This window comes from Triplophysa rosa, linkage group LG21 (genome assembly GCF_024868665.1).
Source record: "Triplophysa rosa linkage group LG21, Trosa_1v2, whole genome shotgun sequence".
Taxonomy (NCBI): Eukaryota; Metazoa; Chordata; class Actinopteri; order Cypriniformes; family Nemacheilidae; genus Triplophysa; species Triplophysa rosa.
The window spans coordinates 12,119,179-12,140,417 of record NC_079910.1 but is presented as its reverse complement, the minus strand read 5'-3'; the positions used below and the strand labels follow the sequence as shown (position 1 = coordinate 12,140,417).

The 21,239-nt window shown below is 37.6% G+C and overlaps 1 protein-coding gene across 2 annotated transcripts in view; it reads left to right on the top strand.

The window, feature by feature from the left end:
• avpr2ab (arginine vasopressin receptor 2a, duplicate b) overlaps nt 1-16,380 on the top strand; it is a 17,759-nt gene extending 1,379 nt beyond the window's left edge. The window contains exons 2-7 of one of the 2 annotated variants that reach the window (XR_008961654.1): nt 8,241-8,633; nt 9,838-10,083; nt 10,215-10,361; nt 11,669-12,356; nt 15,363-15,684; nt 15,809-16,380. Coding sequence is in view for 1 of the 2 variants with exons in the window: in XM_057320003.1 (XP_057175986.1) it covers nt 8,250-8,633; nt 9,838-10,083; nt 10,215-10,361; nt 11,669-12,356; nt 15,363-15,568 (1,671 nt within the window). In the remaining variant the exon portion in view is untranslated. Of the gene's footprint in view, nt 1-8,240; nt 8,634-9,837; nt 10,084-10,214; nt 10,362-11,668; nt 12,357-15,362 lie in introns of both variants that reach the window. The other variant, XM_057320003.1, reaches the window with a different exon arrangement.
• Nucleotides 16,381-21,239: the final 4,859 nt, after the last annotated feature.

Below are 21,239 nucleotides of genomic sequence, written 5' to 3'. Positions count from 1 at the left end.
AACATCCTGTAAGTGTCAGATCTGAAAACGCCCTTGTTACTGAAATAACAACTGTTATTGACACGAGGCTCAGCGAACGCCAGGTCCTGGAATGCACCTGTCATAGATAGGTTGAACACCGCCTCCACAGAAGAATATCAACGCCTACTTCTCTAGCCCCGCCCACTGGTTCGCGCATGACAGTACTGAACACAAGCTGCATGGAACCAGACAGAGCGAGTGTAAGCATCATGCCGTTAAAGATCGCAAAATATTGTGCAGTGCCTGGTTGCGGAAGAACACAGTCGCTGCATAACCTTCCTTCGGATTCCGACAGCAGGAATGCGTGGTTCAAGTTCATTTTTAAAGACGTTCCAGCTCACGTGGGGAAAACAGTGAGCGTTTGTTCGCTTCATTTCAACGCGGATTCCTTGAACAAGTCTTTGCGGAGAGACTAAAATTAAAAAGCAGTGCTGTGCCGTCAATATTGGATCCGATAGGAATGGCGCAGCAATCTTATGTGAGTACAACATATTTGTACTATGCGTCACTATTGCTTTGTTAGAGATCGCTTGACATACCCTGATAGTATTACCTGGGGACCTCTAGTCATTTGTAATAATTGTAATCGGCATCTCTGTGATTTGGCGGGCTCATATATCATTTTTCAAAGTTTTATTCACCGTTTGCGAATAATGGAGGCTGTTTTGAAGTGTTTTGATATTATTTCTGGTGCTGGGTCATTTTGGCCGGGAGGAGTCTACCGTTTGTTTATTTATCATGAAAACTACAACATTTGAGACCCGCGATCGCGTATTCTCTGTGTTACAACAATGCACATCCAGTAGTTGCTCAACTTTTCTGAAAAATAAAGGTAATGACCTGGTTTAATTTAATTCCAACCAAGGTAAAGTAAATTATGTCGAAACAGTTAAATCTTTGTATGGAACATTTAATTACACCAATTAAATGAGTTAATCCAGATAGATTTTAGTAGACTAATATAATGTAGATTTCGTAGACTAAAAATAGACTAAAACTATGATAGATTGGGATGACTAAAACTAAATTGCATTTTAGTCAAAAGACTATGACTAAAACTAAATCAAAATTTGCTGTCAAAATTGACACTGATCTTAATTCTAATTTCAGTTAAACCTTAAAATGTTAAAATTCTTTATTAAGTTGTATGTGCAACAAAATAAGTTACTGAAATTATTAATAATTTGAAAATAAATGTTATTTGAATTTTTTGATTTTGTTCAAAATATCAAGATGTGTATGGTATCGTGAACCCAGCATCGAGATATGTATCGAATCGTGAGCTGAGTGTATCGTTACACCCCTAATTTTGATGTTTTCGAATGTAAAAACCACGCAAACGTCATAAGTAGATATCAGACAATAGTATAAAACAATAAAAATGGTCAGTTCACTGCACCTTTAATGAGTAAAGCAGTCAGTACGTATTTGTGCTTTTTGTGAAGTCCTTATTTTCACAAGCCTATACTCACTTACACCTTTACATTTAAGTATCTTGCAGTGTATTCTTTGGAAGAATCCACTTACACATTTTATCAGTTCATTGCATAATTCAATATCTATAGGGACCGATGAATTCAACCTTAAGTATAGAACTATACTTTACTGTACTGTACTGTACCACACCATTTCATTCTACACACTTTACTACTCTATACTAAACTATAACATACTATAAAACAGTATTTAGGGTAGAAGAAGAGGCTCTGAGGTGAGTGCAGGATACTGAACATTAAAAGATAAAAAAAACGCCATGCCAGACAAAAGAGCCAGCAAATGAAAATAGGTGGATCACTCAGTGATCCTTCAGACGCAAAGGAAGTAACTATTGTGTGGTTGGCCACAGCCCAGCACTGAAGTGTTCCTTTTATTTGGAAACAGGTTTTTCTTATTATTTCCCGGTTTCAATTAAGTAAATTCCAGATTTTCAATGTGGCCTCAGACATTTGACCCCACTGTTTATGACTGGTGGACAGTTACACTCAAAAAAATAAATTGTTGGATTAACTTAATTTTATTATGACACCCATTTCCACACAATTTAATTGATTTATCTGAATTTAAACTGGGTGAATTGTACAGACATGTAAATCTTAAATTCATCTACTTATTTTATTTAATTTCATAAGAATGTATTTTTTTGTGTTAAGCCATATAAATGTGAGCGCTTCAGTGTGAAACCTTTAAAAAAAAAAAAAAATTTTAACAAAAAAAAGGTATGGTGCTAACAAGGAGCACCAGAGGGTTTAACGCATTTGCAGAGTATTTACTCACTGAGTAAAGATGAACACATGCAACAAAGGCATAAATGTGCTCGTCCCCAACCTAAGTATAACCTTTACTCTTAACCACTATGGTAACCCCCCAAAAATCACAGACAACAGAACATCTTGTGAGTTTTAACATTACAGAACAGTAAACACTAACAAGTCTCCTTATCTGCAAAAAAACACAAATACAATAGCACTTTAACCATTTTAAAATCTAAATCCAGTCATAAGAGCAAAGCATGCTGGGAAGTCAATCCGCTGTGTCGTTTCAGTTAGTCAATGAAAATGATTCATGTTGTCCCAACACAAATGGACTAAGTTATGTCAAAGAGTTGCCTATTTATGTCACTATTACACATTGAAATTGTACTTAAACAAAAAACCAATACAAATGCGTTCTATCAAACTATATTGATTAAGTAAAACAAACAATGATTAAAATTTTTTTTGAGTGTACGTATATTAAAAAGGAGACACACAAGTGAGACACTGTGCTTAACAGCGGCTCTTTCTTCACATAAACCTCTCATCTTTTCTATCTATTGCACTTATCATTTCCTGTCAGGGCCGTTGCGCTGTACAGTAGCTTCTTCCTGCTGTTTCATTCCTATAAGCGGTTCTAAAGATAGGGATTACTTTCCGTACACTTCTGCACCTAGTCCACCACACACACACACACAGACTGTAGCCACAGAGTAATGCAGTGTACTTCTGATATACTGACGTATATCAATAAATCCTTCATCAGCACTTCATCACTGCTCACTAAGTCCTCTTGAAACTGGTCAGTACATGTACCCTGTATCAGACGCATACAAGAGAGCACTCAAAAGAGTTATACAAGTACACTTTTGTTATTTTAAAGTAAAAAGAATATCATTGTGAAATAATTGTACATATTTAACAAGGCAATCCATCTGTGCACAGGACTTTAAATATATTTTATTTAAATATATATATTATTAAAACTATTATTCATATATTTATTAAAAACTAATACATATATATATACTGTATATATATTGTATATATGAATAACTAATTATTAAAAATAAATATAAATATGCATATTTAAAATGTGAAAGTTTGTATCATATATATTTAAAAAAGTGCACATTACCTATCACATGCAATTATATTTTGTTTATATTTATCATTACTATATTTATTACTACTATTTTACAGTGTGGTATTACTCAAGCATGTATTCTTTTTATATTATATAAACATAAGGACCCTGCAAACATTTTGTAATAACATCTTCATTGTCCCATTTTCACCATCATCACCAATACTCCTCTTTGTAGTCACATTCATGCCCAGTGTTGCCAGATTGGGTGGACAATTTCCAGCCCAAAGGCTCAATAAAACCCGCCCACCCCAACAAAAACCAGCCCAAATTTTAACTGCCAAAATAATTTGATAGAAATGTATTGCAATGTCAATCAACGATGATAATGACCATTTTATCTCCTTAAAACAAACTATGACAAGATGAAAAATATAATTAAACAAAGAAAACAGATCAAATGGATCAAACATAGCATTAAAGAGAGTTAAAATAAAATATGACTAATATGTCCAGAAACCACTTCAAAGCAACAATCAAAAAATGAACCAATGACTTTAACCCTCAAAAAACACATTTTGTGCAAAAAGTGCCCACTATAATTAATCGGATTCGGAAAGCTGAGTAGGCATTTTCCACTCGTTCATGAACTTCATTCACACACCACAGCAGCCAAAAATGTGCAATTCATTTAGTCATTTACATTTAGTCATTTAGCAGACACTTTTATCCAAAGCGACTTACAAAGTAGGGTAAAACAATAGAAGCAATTTGTGCAACAAAAGAACAACAATGCGCAATTCATTGATACATATGATGAATAAGCAACAATAATGCGCTTAACTTTGAGAGTTGCCTTAACATCTGACAGAACTACAGTATGTATTTCGTGAAGTATATATTGCAGAACATATAATGCAAAATTTTGCAAGTCCAGCAGCTGTCAAGGCCGAGTATGATGAACAGAAGTAACGTTAGTAGAATCCCACATTCAGTTTGATTTTTATTAAATCATTCAACTGCTGTGAATTCAGTTACAGTTATATGTACAAAGTCTGCGAGTCGTCTGTCACCACATGTGTAATCCACGTTGTGAGATTTGAGTTACTCTACCTACAGTGCAACATATATTTGGGCCACTTTGGCATTGCGATCGCATCAATATAGAAAATCTGGTCCTTTATCATACCAAAACCCCGTCACTCACGAGCCATCACATGATCTCAACTGTAGATTGATTGACAGGTGAGGTCTCACTATCCCAGACCTGATTGGTTAAACTGAACCAATAAAGGCTGTGTTAAGGAATAATGTGTTTATGACTGCACTACACATTATTTTCGAACGTTTTGAAATAACTTGACTAATCAAAAGCAAAGAAAAGGCAAGCTGCTTGGGCGGGTTTTTAATTTCATAAGCATGCCCAATGCATTTTTCTCCGGTCTAACCCATCAAGGCGGGAACCCGCCCAATCTGGCAACACTGTTCATACCTCTTTCTTGTCTCTTGACTTCTTGTATTTACTTTCTCATCTCGCTTTCGTTCACCTCTTGTTTATTTATTTATCGATGTGCATTTTCAGACTGTGAAATGAAAGGGGCATTGACTGAACCTCCTCTGCACACAGCACCGCTGTTACCTGACTGTCTTTGCCTTCTCTCCTACGGCTTGACCGCTGGTTGGCACAGATCATTTGTATTTATCCATGAGAGTCATTCAGCTGTTGAGTTCTGAAAGGTGCTTTTGAAATCCCAATCCAGATTCAAGAATACCAACACAAAAGTCTCGGCTACAAAGATTTAGGTGAAAGTCAGAAATGCAGGCAGCGGGCTGAGGTACAAACCGAGAGAGGAGAAACCGAGAAAGAACAGATGAGCGGCAGATGAGAGCACTGCTGCTCTCCGCAGTAGGTTCTCAGATGCTTCACTCCAGTCTCCTCCTATGTCCATCTGCCCCCTTGACCTCCAAGCAAAGCACGACGGGAAACGTGAAATATTTTTAGTGTCTGCCTGATCATCAGCAGATGGAGCTTTGAGCGATTGAGAACACATCTCTATTAGCTTTAGTGAGATTTGGATCATAAGACAACTAAAATAAATGCTAATTTATTCACAGGGTTTTTCTACCAGGGATCCATGGACACATGATATGACTTTAGATAACAGATGTTTTTGGAAAATGTGAGCACAGCCTGATGTGGCATTAGTGAGATCTCATATGAAGCTCTAGAGGAGATACATGTGAGACTGCTGGGGTCGTTTTTGGAGGAACAAATTTATTCATGCCACATCATATCAGTTAAAGTGGGCACACATGCCCAGCAGGGGCACACATCACAGCCTTCTGATGAATAGCCAGCGTTGGCCGTATGGGCACCAGCAGATCTAAAGGCAGAGAATATAAGAGGAGGCTCTTTCGGTAATTTCCCAGGAGGTAACAAAGTAGGTAATAGAAAGCAGTTGGGACATGCACAGAGTAAGAACAGACCACAGGCAGGACGGCAAGAGTGCTTGACTTGTTTTCCAGGAGGAACGTCAAAGGAAAGACACTGGCTGGCTTTGTGTTACAATGTCAGGATTTAATTAGTTATGACTCTGTAAACAGCACGTCTAATTTCTTTTGTGATTTAATTATGTAAATATAAGATGAACACCGCACACTTATTATGAGGCTCCAAAGGAGGAAGAGTGAGTGAGTGAGCAGAACAGATGAACATGAATGAGTGAATACAACATCCCGAAAGAAAAAATGATATTGCTCAGACATTTCTCATTTAAACCTCAAGAGACTTTGAGTTTTACGTATAATTTAAAGGTCCAGTTTGTCATATTTAGGAGGATCCACTGACAGAAATGCAATATCATATACACAACTGTCTTCAGAGGTGTATAAAGACCTTACTTAATGAAGCGTTAGGTTTTATTAACTTAGAATGAGCTAATGTCTATCAACATACACTGCATGGAATTCGCCATGATGTTTCTACAGTAGCCCTAAACGAACAAACTGCTCTGCGCGTTTCGTAAATACGTTATGTCTTTCGGCAAAGGAGCGAAAATGTTACAACATCTTAGTCCTGTGTCAGTCACCGTAGTGCTTCGAAAGGGAGGGGTGAATTGATCTGTTGGTTGCAATCTGCAACCTTACCACTAGATGCCGGTAAATTCTCCACATTGCTCCTTTAAGTATAAACATAAATGAGACAATTGTCGGTTGTTGTGTAGTAAAAGAAAACAGCTATAAAAAATTTTGTACATTAGCAAATTTGGCAAACACAACACTTAAGCAAAAGTCTCCATTTGCTCTCTGTTTAATCTCACTGCTGTCTAAGAAATTGAGTAAAGACATATTATTTGTGGTGTTTCTTTCCTCACAGACTTGGACATGCCTCAGGAGTTGCAATTGAAAGATCCGCTTCTATTCATAAACACTAAAAGTCATGGAAAATATAAAAAGAAAAGGCAGCCACAAAAATATAATCTACAATATGATTCAGATGCTCTTAAACCTTTAAAGCTGACCTGTTTCATATTCACATTATTCAGATTTAATAAGGTCTAGTCAATATGAAATATGAATCTGTATTAATGTGGAATGTGACAGACGCTCTCAGTATATTTGCTGTATAATGGCGACACACTTTGCAGCAACCAGCATTGCTCTTATCTTTGTTATCCTATGTGCTGTTTTAATACACGCTAAAATTTGATTTTCATTTCATTACAAATAATATTCGTGCAAGGTACATTTCAAGTTGAAAGTTTCTGCATGAGCACAGCCAGTAAAATACACAAAAATGATGTGTTGCCATGTATAATAAGTAAAAGCTTGCATTCAGTTATAAAATTCGGTACAAATAATTATGGACACCTACTTTAAAGTGCTTTCTTTGTATTCTGCATTTGGCCTTTGAAAGCAGTCACCCTTGCCTCAGTCAAAATTTAAGCACCATAATTGTTCCAAAATCTTGTTAAGTTTTTCTGTTTCTGAAGACAAATGATGACTCAATCCCAGGAGACTGAATCTCAATTTTGCCCTTTAGATATTTGTTCAAATAAATTATCTTTCATTACACTTAAATCTGTTGTAGCAGCTGGGGATAATAATCTAAACACCATTTTGATGAGGAAAATAACTGGTGATACAAGGAGATGGGACAGTTTGGGGGATTGTAAAATGTTTTACATGGAGATTGCAGTGCATTATTTTAGGGAGGCGACAGATGTGCTTTTGATTATGGAAAAATTAGATATGTGGGGATGAAAAGAGACTTAGATGATGAGAGGAAAGAAACATTATGGTTTTGGTGAGGGCAAGCTAAAGGGACTTTTTTGTTTTTATTACAAAAAACAACAACATTTGAAAGGCAAAGATTTAAAGCAACTGTTTTAACTGTCCTCAAATCACAATTCTTATTTGCAAAACTTGAAAAATGTGGATATTCACAAAATAATGTGTAAAGGGATAGTTATTCCAAATAAATAAACATTTTGTAAGTATTAACTCGCCTCCTTGTCATTTAAAACCTGTATGATGACATTGTTTCTTTGCATTACAAATAGAAGAACGTTTTAAGATTAATAGAATTGCCAGATTTGGATGGACCATCCCTTTAAACCGAGACTGCAATTTCATTGGAAATTATATTGGAGACACACTTCTAACAACCTTATTTGATCAAATCAATTTTAGACCGTCCTTTACTGAAGCACTCTTGTAAATGAACTATAAAAATAGCCAACAAAACAAAATAGATTCAATCTGAATCTTCAATCAATTTAATTAAATTGATTTAGGACTGTTTGTCATACCAGTTCGAATCAGTGAGCGATCAGTGTTATTCTGTTCACATCTCATTCCGTCTGTCCTTTTTTTTATAGGTCACAGGCATGATCATGGGCTCCTGGGAAGAGAATTTGGGTCAGTCGAATCGTTCCGTGTTGGGGCTTGAAGGGCCATCAGACATATCCAGTTCCCTCTTCAATCTCAGCAGCAGTTATGGGGGTACAGAGGCTTTTCTCTGGCTCTTTCCATCAGAGAACGTGACATGGACCACGACAAGGCCGACGATGCAGCCTGTGGCCCCTCCACGAGTGCGGGACCAGGCCTTGGCCCAAGCGGAGATTAGAGTGCTGGGACTGGTGCTGGCCCTCACAGCTCTGGGTAACGGGTTTGTGTTGTGGGTACTGCTGCACAGGAAGAAACATCATGCACCCATGCACCTTTTCATGATCAATCTGTGTGTGGCCGACCTCGTGGTGGCTTTATTTCAGGTAATTTCTTCCTAACCCAATTACAAAATGATGTGTGCTGCAAAAAATGAGGCCGGTTAAGTGATAGTTGACCTGCATGGACCTTTGTTCATTATATGACTATACATTTATTAAAGGTGCAGTGAACTAGGACCACAATTTTAACTCGAGCTTTTGTTATATAAGAGCGAATCGTATTCAAGCGAACATCCTGTAAGTGTCAGATCTGAAAACGCACTTGTTACTGAAATAACAACTGTTATTGACACCAGGCCCAGCGAATGCCAGGTCCTGGAATGCACCTGTCATAGATAGGTTGAACACCGCCTCCACAGAAGAATATCAACGCCTACTTCTCTAGCCCCGCCCACTGGTTCGCACATGACAGTACTGAACACAAGCTGCACGGAACCAGACAGAGCGAGTGTAAGCGTCATGCCGTTAAAGATCGCAAAATATTGTGCAGTGCCTGGTTGAGGAAGAACACAGTCGCTGCATAACCTTCCTTCGGATTCCGACAGCAGGAATGCGTGGTTCAAGTTCATTTTTAAAGACGTTCCAGCTCACGTGGGGAAAACAGTGAGCGTTTGTTCGCTTTGTTCGCTGGCCGGTCTACCGTTTGTTTATTTATCATGAAAACTATAACATTTGAGACCCGCGATCGTGGTGATCTTCTGTCCGGTTCGCGGGTCTTAAATGCTGACATGTACGGTCATATATCACTAAACACCATACAACTATGGGCTATACAAACACATCCGGGAAATAAGTCCGTAAATTTGAGTAAAATCACGTTACGTGTCTAACCAAATTCACAGAAGGCTCCAAACTAAGTCAACGACGCAAGCTGCTATCCAATCACAGCAGTGGGCGTTTACTTCCAAGTCATCTGTGCGGCCCGTCCTTAAAAACCGAGCGTTTCTCCAGCCAGCCTCAAAACCAGATTAGAAAATAGCTATTACTTATTGATTTTGATGTTTTCGAATGTAAAAACCACGCGAACGTCATAAGTAGACGTCAGACAATAATAAAACAATAAAAATGGCCAGTTCACTGCACCTTTAAATGTGATTTAAGCCTTAGACGTGGGAAACTGGTGTGTCAGCAGGGCGTGCACGTATGTGCTTGAATCCAATCAGCAATTTAGATCATCGAGTCATAAATTTCCCGAAACTACCAAAATTGCACGTGAGAGTGAAATACAACCTCTTTATTTTGCCCGCAGGTTTTGCCACAGTTGGTGTGGGACATTACCGAACGCTTTCAGGGCCCCGACGCTCTGTGTCGCTCTGTGAAGTACTTACAGATTGTCGGGATGTTTGCGTCCTCCTACATGATTGTTGCTATGACTGTGGATCGGCACTATGCCATCTGCTGCCCCTTGCAGGCATATCGGGGAGGCGTGCCCTCTCGCTGGAACACCTCCATTGTGGTCGCATGGGGCTTGGCTCTGGTGCTAAGTTTACCACAGGTGAGCAACAAATTGTTTTAGAACAGCCCTGACTGGTTTGCTTTTGTTTCACATGTAAACAGCTAACCGGTTCTCAGCTTGTATTTTTATTTCAAGGGTTTTCACATTTTAACTCTCAACTCCACTCCAAGGTTTTCATCTTCTCACGGTCAGAGGTGGCCCCTGGGGAGTTTGAATGCTGGGGTCATTTTGCTGAGCCATGGGGACTTAAAGCATACGTTACCTGGATGACTGTATCTGTGTTCATATTACCAGCATTAATCATCACTGTCTGTCAGGTATATCTAGTGCATTCTCTCACTCCCAACACACTTTTCTTATTAAATATGTACTGTAGATTTAAAGGGATAGTTCAGCCAAACGTAAAAATGCTGTCCTAAATTACTCACTCTCTTGTCATTTTAGTATCTGAACAATGGCGGTACTCATTCACTGCTACTGTATGGATACAAAACCAATGCAAATGAATGAGTACCGCCATTGTTTGTTTACCAACATTCTTCAAAATATCATCTTTTGTGTTCTGCAGAAGAACGAAAGTCATACAGGTTTAAAATGAAAAGAGACTGATTAAATGATAGCATTTTCATTTTTGGGTGAACTAGCCGTTTGTAAAAATGTATTTGTTGTTTCAACTTAAAACATTAAGTTACCCGGCTGCCTTAAACTTTTTAGTTAAGTCAACATAAAAATATGAGTTATTACATGAATTTAATGCAAAATTGTTAACAAATGTTTTGAAGTTGAATTAAGTACAAATTTTAAGGCAGCTGGGTAACTTGATTTTTAAAGGTAAAACAACAAAGCATTTTTACAGTGTACTGTAATTCCTTAAAAAAATTCCATCCTCCGTTTTCAGCCTGAGCTCACAGGAATTCGTAACTGTTTTACGAAGTGCCTTATTCATATGAATTCGTACGCCGTAAACCGTATAGAAATGATTAGAATTAGTAGAAAAAAGAAGAAACAATTCTGAAGCCCCACCCATAATCCTAACGTCACTGGCGCGAAAGCAAATCGTACTGAAATGTATGTATGAGATCATAATTTGTACAAATTAGTCCAAATTAGCCACATTGTAAAATAGTTACACTTTTTTGCTGGGAGATTGTGGTGCCATTTCTCTAAATGGAGGTAAATTAACTTAAAGATTTGAACGTACAATCTTTCACACTTGAACAAAAAATGTTCACCAACACATTCTTCAACAATTTCAGTGACTCACCCCATTTGCTAAAACCTTGGCTTCCCTACAGCAGAACATCAAAACCACTTTGTCTGCTTTACAAATATTTAACCAAGACCTTTCCGGCTGATGCTTCCGGCTTCAGCAATTACCAGAACAGCCTTTTACCACAGGCTTTCTTTTACATTTCTGTGACTCAGCATCTTTCTTTGTGGATTTAAACAGGCCCAAAGCTCTTTGACAGCATATTGTCAAAAACAGCACTTAAAAAGCCACACTAATTTTGCCAGATGGATAGACGACGGTCAGTGTCTACAAGCAATTTTTAGTTTTCATAAAGGATGACCATGATTGGATTTTGGCATTCTTTGAAGACTTCTCATCTGTTTTATATTCTAGGTGCGCATTTTCAGGGAGATCCATGACAATATCTACCTGAAGTCGGAGCGGTTGGTGACAGCGGAATTTAAGAGGAGCTCCGTATTCTTCAGCTTTGCTCATCTGGAGGGTTGCAGGGGAAGGGTCAGAGAAAGAAACAGACAAAGCAGACACAGCCATCATATAGACAGCGGTGTCAGCCAAGCATACTGCAGCCCATCTCAGTCCCCTTCCCCTCCCGAACTCCAAAACTTGCACAGTAACTACACTCAGACCCCAGCCTGCAGGAACTCTATCTGTGAGCCCTGCTTTGGGCCACTCCCCTCTTCAGATAGCCCCTCCCCTTCCATCCCACCTCACCTGCAAATCTCTCCCGCCCACAATGCCAACCACATCCCTGCAACCGTCCATTCTCAATCGTTGGCAGCCAATAGCGTGGGCACAATATCTAGTGCTCCTTTTTCATTGGCTGGACAATTAAACATGTCTGGGGCTTCTGAGATGACGTTTCCGGATGTGCTTCCAGATGCTCCGGCTATTCCTCTTCATGCTGAGTACTCACATCCGCCACCTCTACCGGGTGTGACTAAGGCCATGTCCAAGACGGTCAGGATGACTCTTGTCATCGTACTGGTCTACACCATCTGCTGGTCTCCTTTCTTTATTGTTCAGTTATGGGCAGCCTGGGACCCCAACCCACCTGATCAAGGTCAGATTGAAAACAAACATCATATTTTATATAGGCGCCAGTTGTCACATGGTTTACTCTAGTGCAGTGGTTATCAAACTTTTCAGATCAAAAACCACCTTTAATAAAATTAGCTGTTCCAAGTACCACCTAATGACCCCCATAGAAAACACAGATAAAGACTCAAATTAATAGTAGAACTGTGACTCTTTATCTTTACACCTTGTCCTCCAATTCGAATGTATTATTAATAATACAAACACTTTTTTATTTACTAGCTGTTTTCAAACTAAAGAACATGTTTTTTCCACGTTTTTCAAGTTAGTCAGCAGTAATAGGGGACACAAAACACTTTTCTGTACTGTAAACAGCACTCTGTAAATGACTATAATGGGGGAGTTATTAACTTTGATCGGACTTGCAGAAAGACTACAAAACTATATTAATGACAAACAATGTGGAAAGAATAGGCCTATTTAACACAGAAGATAAATAAATAAATATACTTTACTGCAGCGGCTTTTGTCAAAGCGCCACGTCAAAACTAATCGCAATGCTAGCTTCATTGATTTAACCTCGAGTAGTTAGCGCTTTATTAGCGGTTTACAGCAATAACAACAGCTTTAAACAGCGGTTCAAGTGCAGAAATACATAAGAAGCTTAATTTGCACGCAGCTTGTCAGAAGAGAGATCCACAAGCACCTGTCTCCTTCCACTCTGTGTCTGAGCTGCCCGTCACGCATCTGAGTTACATCGACCAATGACAAATAAACAATAATTCATACAACTATATTAAAACTGCACATAGGCTGAGATATATTGCGTATTTATCGATCATGTATTAAACATTTGAAATTGTATTTAAAGCACGAAATGTAAATTAATATAGTTTTTAATTTCCTGTCGTGTCACGTACCATCGGGGTCTCTTCAAGTAGGCTACCACTAGTGGTACACGTACCACAGTTTGAGAACCACTGCTCTAGTGAATATCTCTGGGTAGCTTTTTTAGGTGTTGATTACCAGAGAAAATGTGCGCTATTTGCTAAGAACACAGCTAGAAGCTGTCGTGACAACTTTCGTGACAACTTGCCGTGATGTGACATTTATTAAAATCCTCTAAGTACACACAATCCTTATTATGTTGCGCACTTGTGGTTCAGTGTTTACTTTGTATTCTGTTTAGCCGAGAGCTAAAGCAAGAATAAATTTGAAGTTTTAAACCTCTTCAAATAGAGCACAGCAGTTTGTTTGGGAAGAAAAATGGAAAAAAGTTTTTTTCTCTATAGAGAATTTGATAGTTGATAACATTTAAACATCCTACAACATATTCTCATATGACTTGATATGTATATTTGTCTATATAGGAATATACCTTTTATGTTTTATAAATATTTTTGAATGACTATAGCTTATATGGTTTTTATGGTACAGTCATCTCTGTTGCGTTCTCAAATGCCGGAAATAGCATTAAATATAAGCAGTCAGTCACTGTACGGTAGATTCCAGCTGTTTGTTTTAGTCCAAGTTCTTCATAAAAAGGCAGCACTTCATTTTCAATCACTCACACCATCACTTTCTAACATGCTACTGGTAAAAACCAAACAAGCAATACATTCCTCAGGAATATTCTCCAAACAGAGGTGCCTGTTCTCAGAATTCAAACATTCAGCAAGTCCAACTGTAATGAAGAACACATGAAGCAGTTTAAGTTCTTCTGGTGTGTTTAAAGATTGCAGGCTGTTGTGTTAGAGCTCATGTGTTCTTTCTTTTTTACACCTGACTGTTGGGTAATCTCATTGGTATTTACACCTCTATATTAGCCAGGACCGGTTATTGAGTAGAGCAGCATGACAGAAACCAGCACAGTGCTCTGTGTGGGGAAATTATACTCAAAAACCTCTAAAGATGCGAATCAGTGTTAAAGTGAATCTTTCTTCCAGATGCAATCGAACTTCATAAAATCATTTGATAATTTTTTGGTAGATGAACAATATTGTCAATTTTATCATTCACATAAACACCTCTGCATTGTTGCATTTATGTAACAATGCAGAGTAGTATATACTTGTACTATTTTAATCCTTGGGACTAAATTGACCAACTTTTTAGTTTCTAAAAGTGTAGTTTTAAGTGTAGTTTAAGTGTAGTAAACTTCAGAGTTTGCAAGTACATATTAAAGTCCCAGTGAAATAAAAAATGACAATTCTTATTTTTTCATGAAATATCGCTGCGTTTATAGTAAATAGCTTATCAATGTGGCTCATTTTCTTTTTAAAATTCAAGTACCCTCATAATCATCAGTTAAAATCTGAAAATGCACTTCCGCCCTGAAGTGACTATCCATCTCAAGTGATGTAAATTATACGGCTTGGCCGCTGCCAGCTTCATTTCAAAATCAATGCAACAGCTGTTTTTACACATCCAATCAATTCGGAGTGAAAAACGCGAGCCACGGCTACTAATTTTCTCCTTTCAAATTTCTTTTCACTCGGAAATGTGTCAGAATACGGAAGTAAAAACGATCACAACTTCCGGTTCACGGTGACTTTAAGTAAAAAATATGCCTTCTAATTTTTTGTTTAAAAAAACTATACTTATATCACACTCAAAAACGTCTTGTTGTAAGAGATTTATTGAACACATCCTTGTTGTGAATAGCAAACAATTTTAAAACCTAAATTTTGCTGTGGTTTTCCAAATATCAGCCTTCTTCACAAAGAAAAACATTACATTCATGCATTTGGCAGACGCGTAATCCCTGTGTAATCCCTGGGATCGAACCCATGACCTTGGCGTTGCTAGCGCCATGCTCTAGCCACTGAGCTGTCAAAACAGTCATCATTGTTATCATATTGCACTTTTGCAATGGATTTTGGAAGCACATTTCATCAAAAGTGTCAAAAGTAGTTCATACTGTTAAAAAATCAAATTTTGCACACACAGAAAGTAAGTTACACAAAATACAGTATTGAATGCAAATGTACTGGGGTCTCAAGGTTTAGATTTACCTTCATTTCTCATGCAGGTGCTGTCTTCACTATCCTGATGCTGCTGGCCAGTCTGAATTCCTGCACTAACCCGTGGATCTACACAGCCTTCTCCAGCAGCGTATCACGTGAGCTGCTTGGCCTGCTGCGCTGCAACACCACGCTATCTCCACGCCGAGGTTCACTGCCGGACGACTCCACCACCACGCACACGTCCACCACCACAAAGGACTCCATCTACTGACCTCCACCTACTCTGGAACACATGCATGCATGCCGACACACAACTGAGGTCCATGAGAGCAACTGACCTGCTGGGCTGGTTCAAATACAGCGAACTCAAAAATTTATCAGATTCAGGTACCTGGCGAAAACACAATCTGAACTTCGACTGCTACATCGTAAAGATAGCAATCAGGTACTGAGACTAAATTGTGTGGCTTGTAGACACAGTGACATTCATCCACATTTCACATGTTATCAGACTGGAGTGATCTGTGAATGCTGATGAACACCTTGTGAAGCCCAACTTATCGAGACTGAGGAAGAGGATGGAAGTGAAGGATCCGAGATTCATCCCGACATTCCTTAAATATCTCAGCTGAATGGTCTCAAAGATTTGGGTCAAGGCGTTATCAGACGTTACAGCACAAAGGAAAAGTGCAAAATGCTGGGGATGGGACAGAAAACAAAATGCGATCAATGAATGGACAAAAGGTTATCTTGCTGTACTTCGAACATCTGCAGAAGACCAGTGGCAAGGTGCTGCAAAGCAGACTGTCATACATTATGAGGAGCGGCATCTTAAGATGCTGTGATTTATGATACAATGCTTTCTGTTTTCCTGGTACGCATAGATGAGGTATAAATAGATTGCAGGAGATGGTGAATTGGATTAGTTTAGACTCCAGATTATTTGAATACAGGATATTACGTAAAACATTAGAAGTGCTGACAGTTTCAAAAGGAAGGTGGTACACCGGGAGTAAATCTACTGTACGTGTAACAACCACATTGCACAGTTGTCAATAAATCCCATCGTCTGTTTTTATTAAACATGTCACTTTAAACTGGTTTAATATTCCAAAGCATACACTACACTGTAAAAAATCAACTTAAAAACGTAAGTTAAAAAGCTTCATTAAATGTTTAAGTTAAATCAAATTAGCTTTATGAGTCAGTTGAACATAAATTATATTGAACTGGCTTTGTATTTTACAGCTGAAGTCAGTTCAGTATCATTTAAAGGTCCAGTCAGTGAAATCTAGCGGCAAGGTTGCGAATTGCAACCAACCGCTCACTCCACCCCTCCCTTTCAAAACACTGCAACGGCTGACAGAACATGGTGAATTACATGCAAGGGGACCCGCGGTGTATGTAGATAGAAATAGCTCGTTCTAAGGTAATAAAAACATGACGCTTCACTGTGTAAGCTCTTTAAACACCTCTGAAGGAAAGCTATGTATATTATATTGCATTTCTATCAATAGATCATCCCAAAAATGACCCACTGGACCTTTAAGTTTAATTGATTTATAAAGCTAATTTGATTTAACTTTAACATTTAAGGCAGGTCAAATTTGTGATTTTTCTACAGTGTACTGTGTGAATAGAAGCCAATATTGACAGTCTTGTAAAAAAATCTCTTGAAAAACCAGATGAACAGATTTTTTCTTTTTGTATGTTTGGGGGAGAATAATTTACTACAGATGGATTAAAACATGTACATATAAAAATAGTAAAGGTGGCAACATTCCAAGAGAGACGTTATTTGTACATTGTGTATATATCCATTTCAAAAACATGATGAAGAAAGTGTGCTTGAATATATCTCTGTATACACTAACCAAATTCACTTTACTCGAAACCACAGGCGTGTCACTCTTTTATCTCTACCTCCGATATTTGTTTGATTTGTGTTAAAACAGATTTTATTGCTTTGCATTTCAGGACCTTTTACACACTTCAATAACTTATATGTACAGAAAACTTCAACTTTTAAGTGCCTTATTAAATTAAGTATAACATACATTTATGTTCATAACTTGGGTCAGTGCATATATGAATTCAGCATTTGTGTATGCTGAAGCTCATCAAAGGTTCATTTCAATTTTACGTTTATTTTCTAATCCACCTCTTTAAATTATTATTAGAAATGTGACAATGCACGGTGTCTGTCCTGTACAATTTGGTCACCTGTAATGTTTTACTTAGTAACATTTATTTATTGATTGTCTGCCGTATGATCTGTTCATTTAACTGTAAACTACGAAGTATAGTAGATACTAGTAAATATATAGATTAAACAATGGGAAAATGCTGAGAGCGCTTACCTGCTATTTATCCTTTTGGCAACTTTCATCCAAACATATGAACAAATCTGATTATTTAGCTCTAAAATACAATTTATAATAAATTATATTTTATTTGTAGCTCATTTTGTTGTTCTTTCCTGAGTAACATGAGCACTCCAGTAAGGAATTGTGGGTCACATGCATTTATCTCAATGGCCAAAAAAAGAAACAGATCATATTGCGCTCAATGAAATGCATTAGATATTCATTTCCAGTGCACAAAAGGAAGAGTCTAAAGGACTGAAGGAAGTGTCCGCACTGTTGACTAGCACATTTTATCTCAGAAAGACTGGTGCCACATCTGGGGTAAAAAGGTGGCACTGTGTACCTATCATTTCTTATGCGATGAAACCTCCCATCTTTTTTAAATCAAGTAAAAAAAAACATGACAGTCTATGTTTGCCTCACTGCACTCCAGGTGAAAAAACACACATGACTGTAAAAGGAGATATATAAATCCTGCTGTGTTTTATTGAAAAAATTCACCAGCTTTTTCCACCGAGCATAAGGAGATTCTTACACTATAATGTAATTTAAATAACTTAAGAGTTTATAAGGAAATGACTCATGATTACACAGCCACATCCTTAAATTCTTCAAATCTTTAAAGGAATGTAATGCTGAAAGGATCATTTTGTTTACACTTTTAGGGGAAAAAAACACTGTAAAGCATTCACTACCTACTGGATGCTTTGCCGTGTACTTTATTGGAATTTGTTAAAGTTTCAGTTTAAATCGAAATAGTTAAAATGTAGTAACCATGACCTCGCCATATCATGATGTATATGAATATTGTCTAGATATCATCTTAAAAATCATCTTGAATATTGAAGTTATTAAAAATGTTGTACCATTTGTCTAATCAAATAATGTAAAAGAGATTCAATACATTTCACCCTTAATTTGTTATGCTGAAAATAAAAGGCCAACTTAGTATAGCACAATGCATTGTGGGATACAACATTCTGTGCAGCAGCAGATCATGTTATAAACGGTTTCAGCGGACAGACGGTTTCAACAACATAAACAAAGCTTAATTTCCGGTAGACCTCCGCAAAGAATTACTAACTGTTGAGTAGTTTTAATTTAACTTTATACAATAATATACAATAAAATATGAATATGAATTAAATCTAAAATAAATTGTTATTATAACCAAACAGACCGGAAGTTAACTCTGGGCCAGCGTGTGCGTCAGATGAAACCGTCTATGCGGCAAAAGTATAAAGAGTATCACAGTTTGTTATTCTAAACATAGCCAGAGACTGCAAAGAGCCTGGCTTCTCTCTCACACACTCCATGCACCTCTGAAAGATGAAAAGCCCCATTTAAAAGAAAACTCTTCATGACTGCTACACCGCTTGCAGTGTCTCAAATGAATGACCTGAGAACAGCTACAACAAGTATTTTTGGAGACTGGGTAAAAATGCATTTATACCAAAGATACTCATCATGCCCATGCAGACCCTTTGGGGCTCATGCCCTTCATATGAAACTCATTAACGAACATCTGTCAGCCAACTGTGCTTGCAGTCATATCACATGCCATGTTTACTACCAGCAAAACAAAACACAACAAGTCACAAGGTTAACAGGAATTAAGAAGAGCAAGTTCAAAGAAAAGGAAAGCGGGGTAAACTGTGCCACTTTTTAGTTTAGTTGTCCTCTGGGCCGTAAGAAATAAGAAAATGGTTAGCTTTAAAAATGTCAATGCAAACATTATATCACAAAGATGTTCTAATCAATGATGTCACTGTGCTCTGTGACAGCGGTCATAGTGCGAAAATCGATCCACTAAAAGATCAGGTTACGTTGGACATGATGTCAGGGTCAATGAACAGAGAAAGAGAACAAACGTGAGCTGTTAAACTGTTTCTCCACTGAGATCAGACCTTTCACCAAAAAGTACATTATGTAAGACAACAGGGAAGGGCTGTAGAAAGAAAAGCAACACACAGTGAATTATAAATCCCATCCTGTGCTAATGGAAAACACAGCAGATTAAATTTGAAGAGTGCAGGCCAGGTGGCGATCAGAATGTTTTCGGTTATAAAAAGACAGGAGATGATCCATTATGATCTAGTTGCAGTTTCTGTATGAAAGAACAGCAAGAGGTAAAAACAAGGATGAGGTAAAGGGGGGATGGAACGGCTCTCTCAGAAATCTCTCATACTGAGCTGAAGTACAGATACCATCAGAACAGGCTTCTTTTAGTCTAGGGAAACATGACAAATGGAAAACCAAAACTTTTATCTTCTCGCTTTGGAAATTTTCAGCTGGCCAAATATTTGGATAGATTTCAGAGATTTAGATATGCCTGATATGCTTAAGATATGCTTGTCATGTGCATGACAAGCGACATTTCAAATGTGTCATTTTTCTTGGCATGTTGATGACCTTCTTAAAGCGATTGTTCACCCAAAAATGAAAATTCTGTCATCGTTTACTCACCCTCTTGTCATTTCAAACCTTTATGGCTTTCTTACTTCCGCAGAACACAAAAGAAGATATTTTGAAGAAAGTTGGTGATGGCCCCCCGTTCACTTCTATTGTATGGGCACAAAACCAATGCAAGTGAAAGGGGCCAGTTACTAACATTCTTCAAAATATCTTGTTTTGTGTTTGAAATGACAAGAGGGTGAGTAAATGAGTAGATGACATCATTTTCATTTTTGGGTGAAATATCATTTTAACTTTTTAAACAAGTAGCCACCAAAACCACATTAAACATTAAAATAAATATCAACACCAGTAGTGATAAGCAGTAATTACCCACAGATGACCCCAGACAAAATAGGCATTTTACATAGAGCAGGAACTAAAAATTTAATGAAAACAATACACTTCTACTGTATAAAAAAGAAAAAAGTAGAACAGAAATAGATGTCTGTATTAATGGGTCAGGTGTTGGCGGAAGAGATGTGTTTTTAGCCGATTCTTGAAGATGGCTACAGAATCTGCTGATCTTGTAGCAACATGCAGATCATTCCATAATTGTGGAACAGATCCAGAAGGTACGTGAAAGTGATTTTTTACCTTTCTGGGATGGCACCGCAAGACGCTGTTCGTTAGCAGATCGCAGGGATCTAGAGGGCAAATTATTTTCCATACACTAAATGTGAAGCAGATATGTAAATATATTTTTGACAACACCTATTTTGATGCATTATTACTTTTTGAGCAGTGTCAGGTTTTTAAAATAGCCTAACTCTTATGTACTTGTAACTGTAGTGGACAAAAATGTCCATGTCATGTGAATATATATTTTTAATTTTCACTTTAACTTTGACTTTTTTGTCCAAATCATTCAAGATCATATAACATTCATTCATTATCATAATTGTAACCTTTTAAGCAACTTCGTGGTTAAGGCTTTTGAAAATCACAAAATTTAGGTCCCCTATCAACTTAAATCTATCTGTTGGCAGAAGCTTTATTGAAAAATCTGTTTCTGATCGTCTTGACATTTCTCACCAATAGAGTCATTCTTTGTTGGTATCAACTCCCCCAGGAACAACTAACCAACTTCCACATGCTCAAAAGAACATTGCTTAAAAAGCT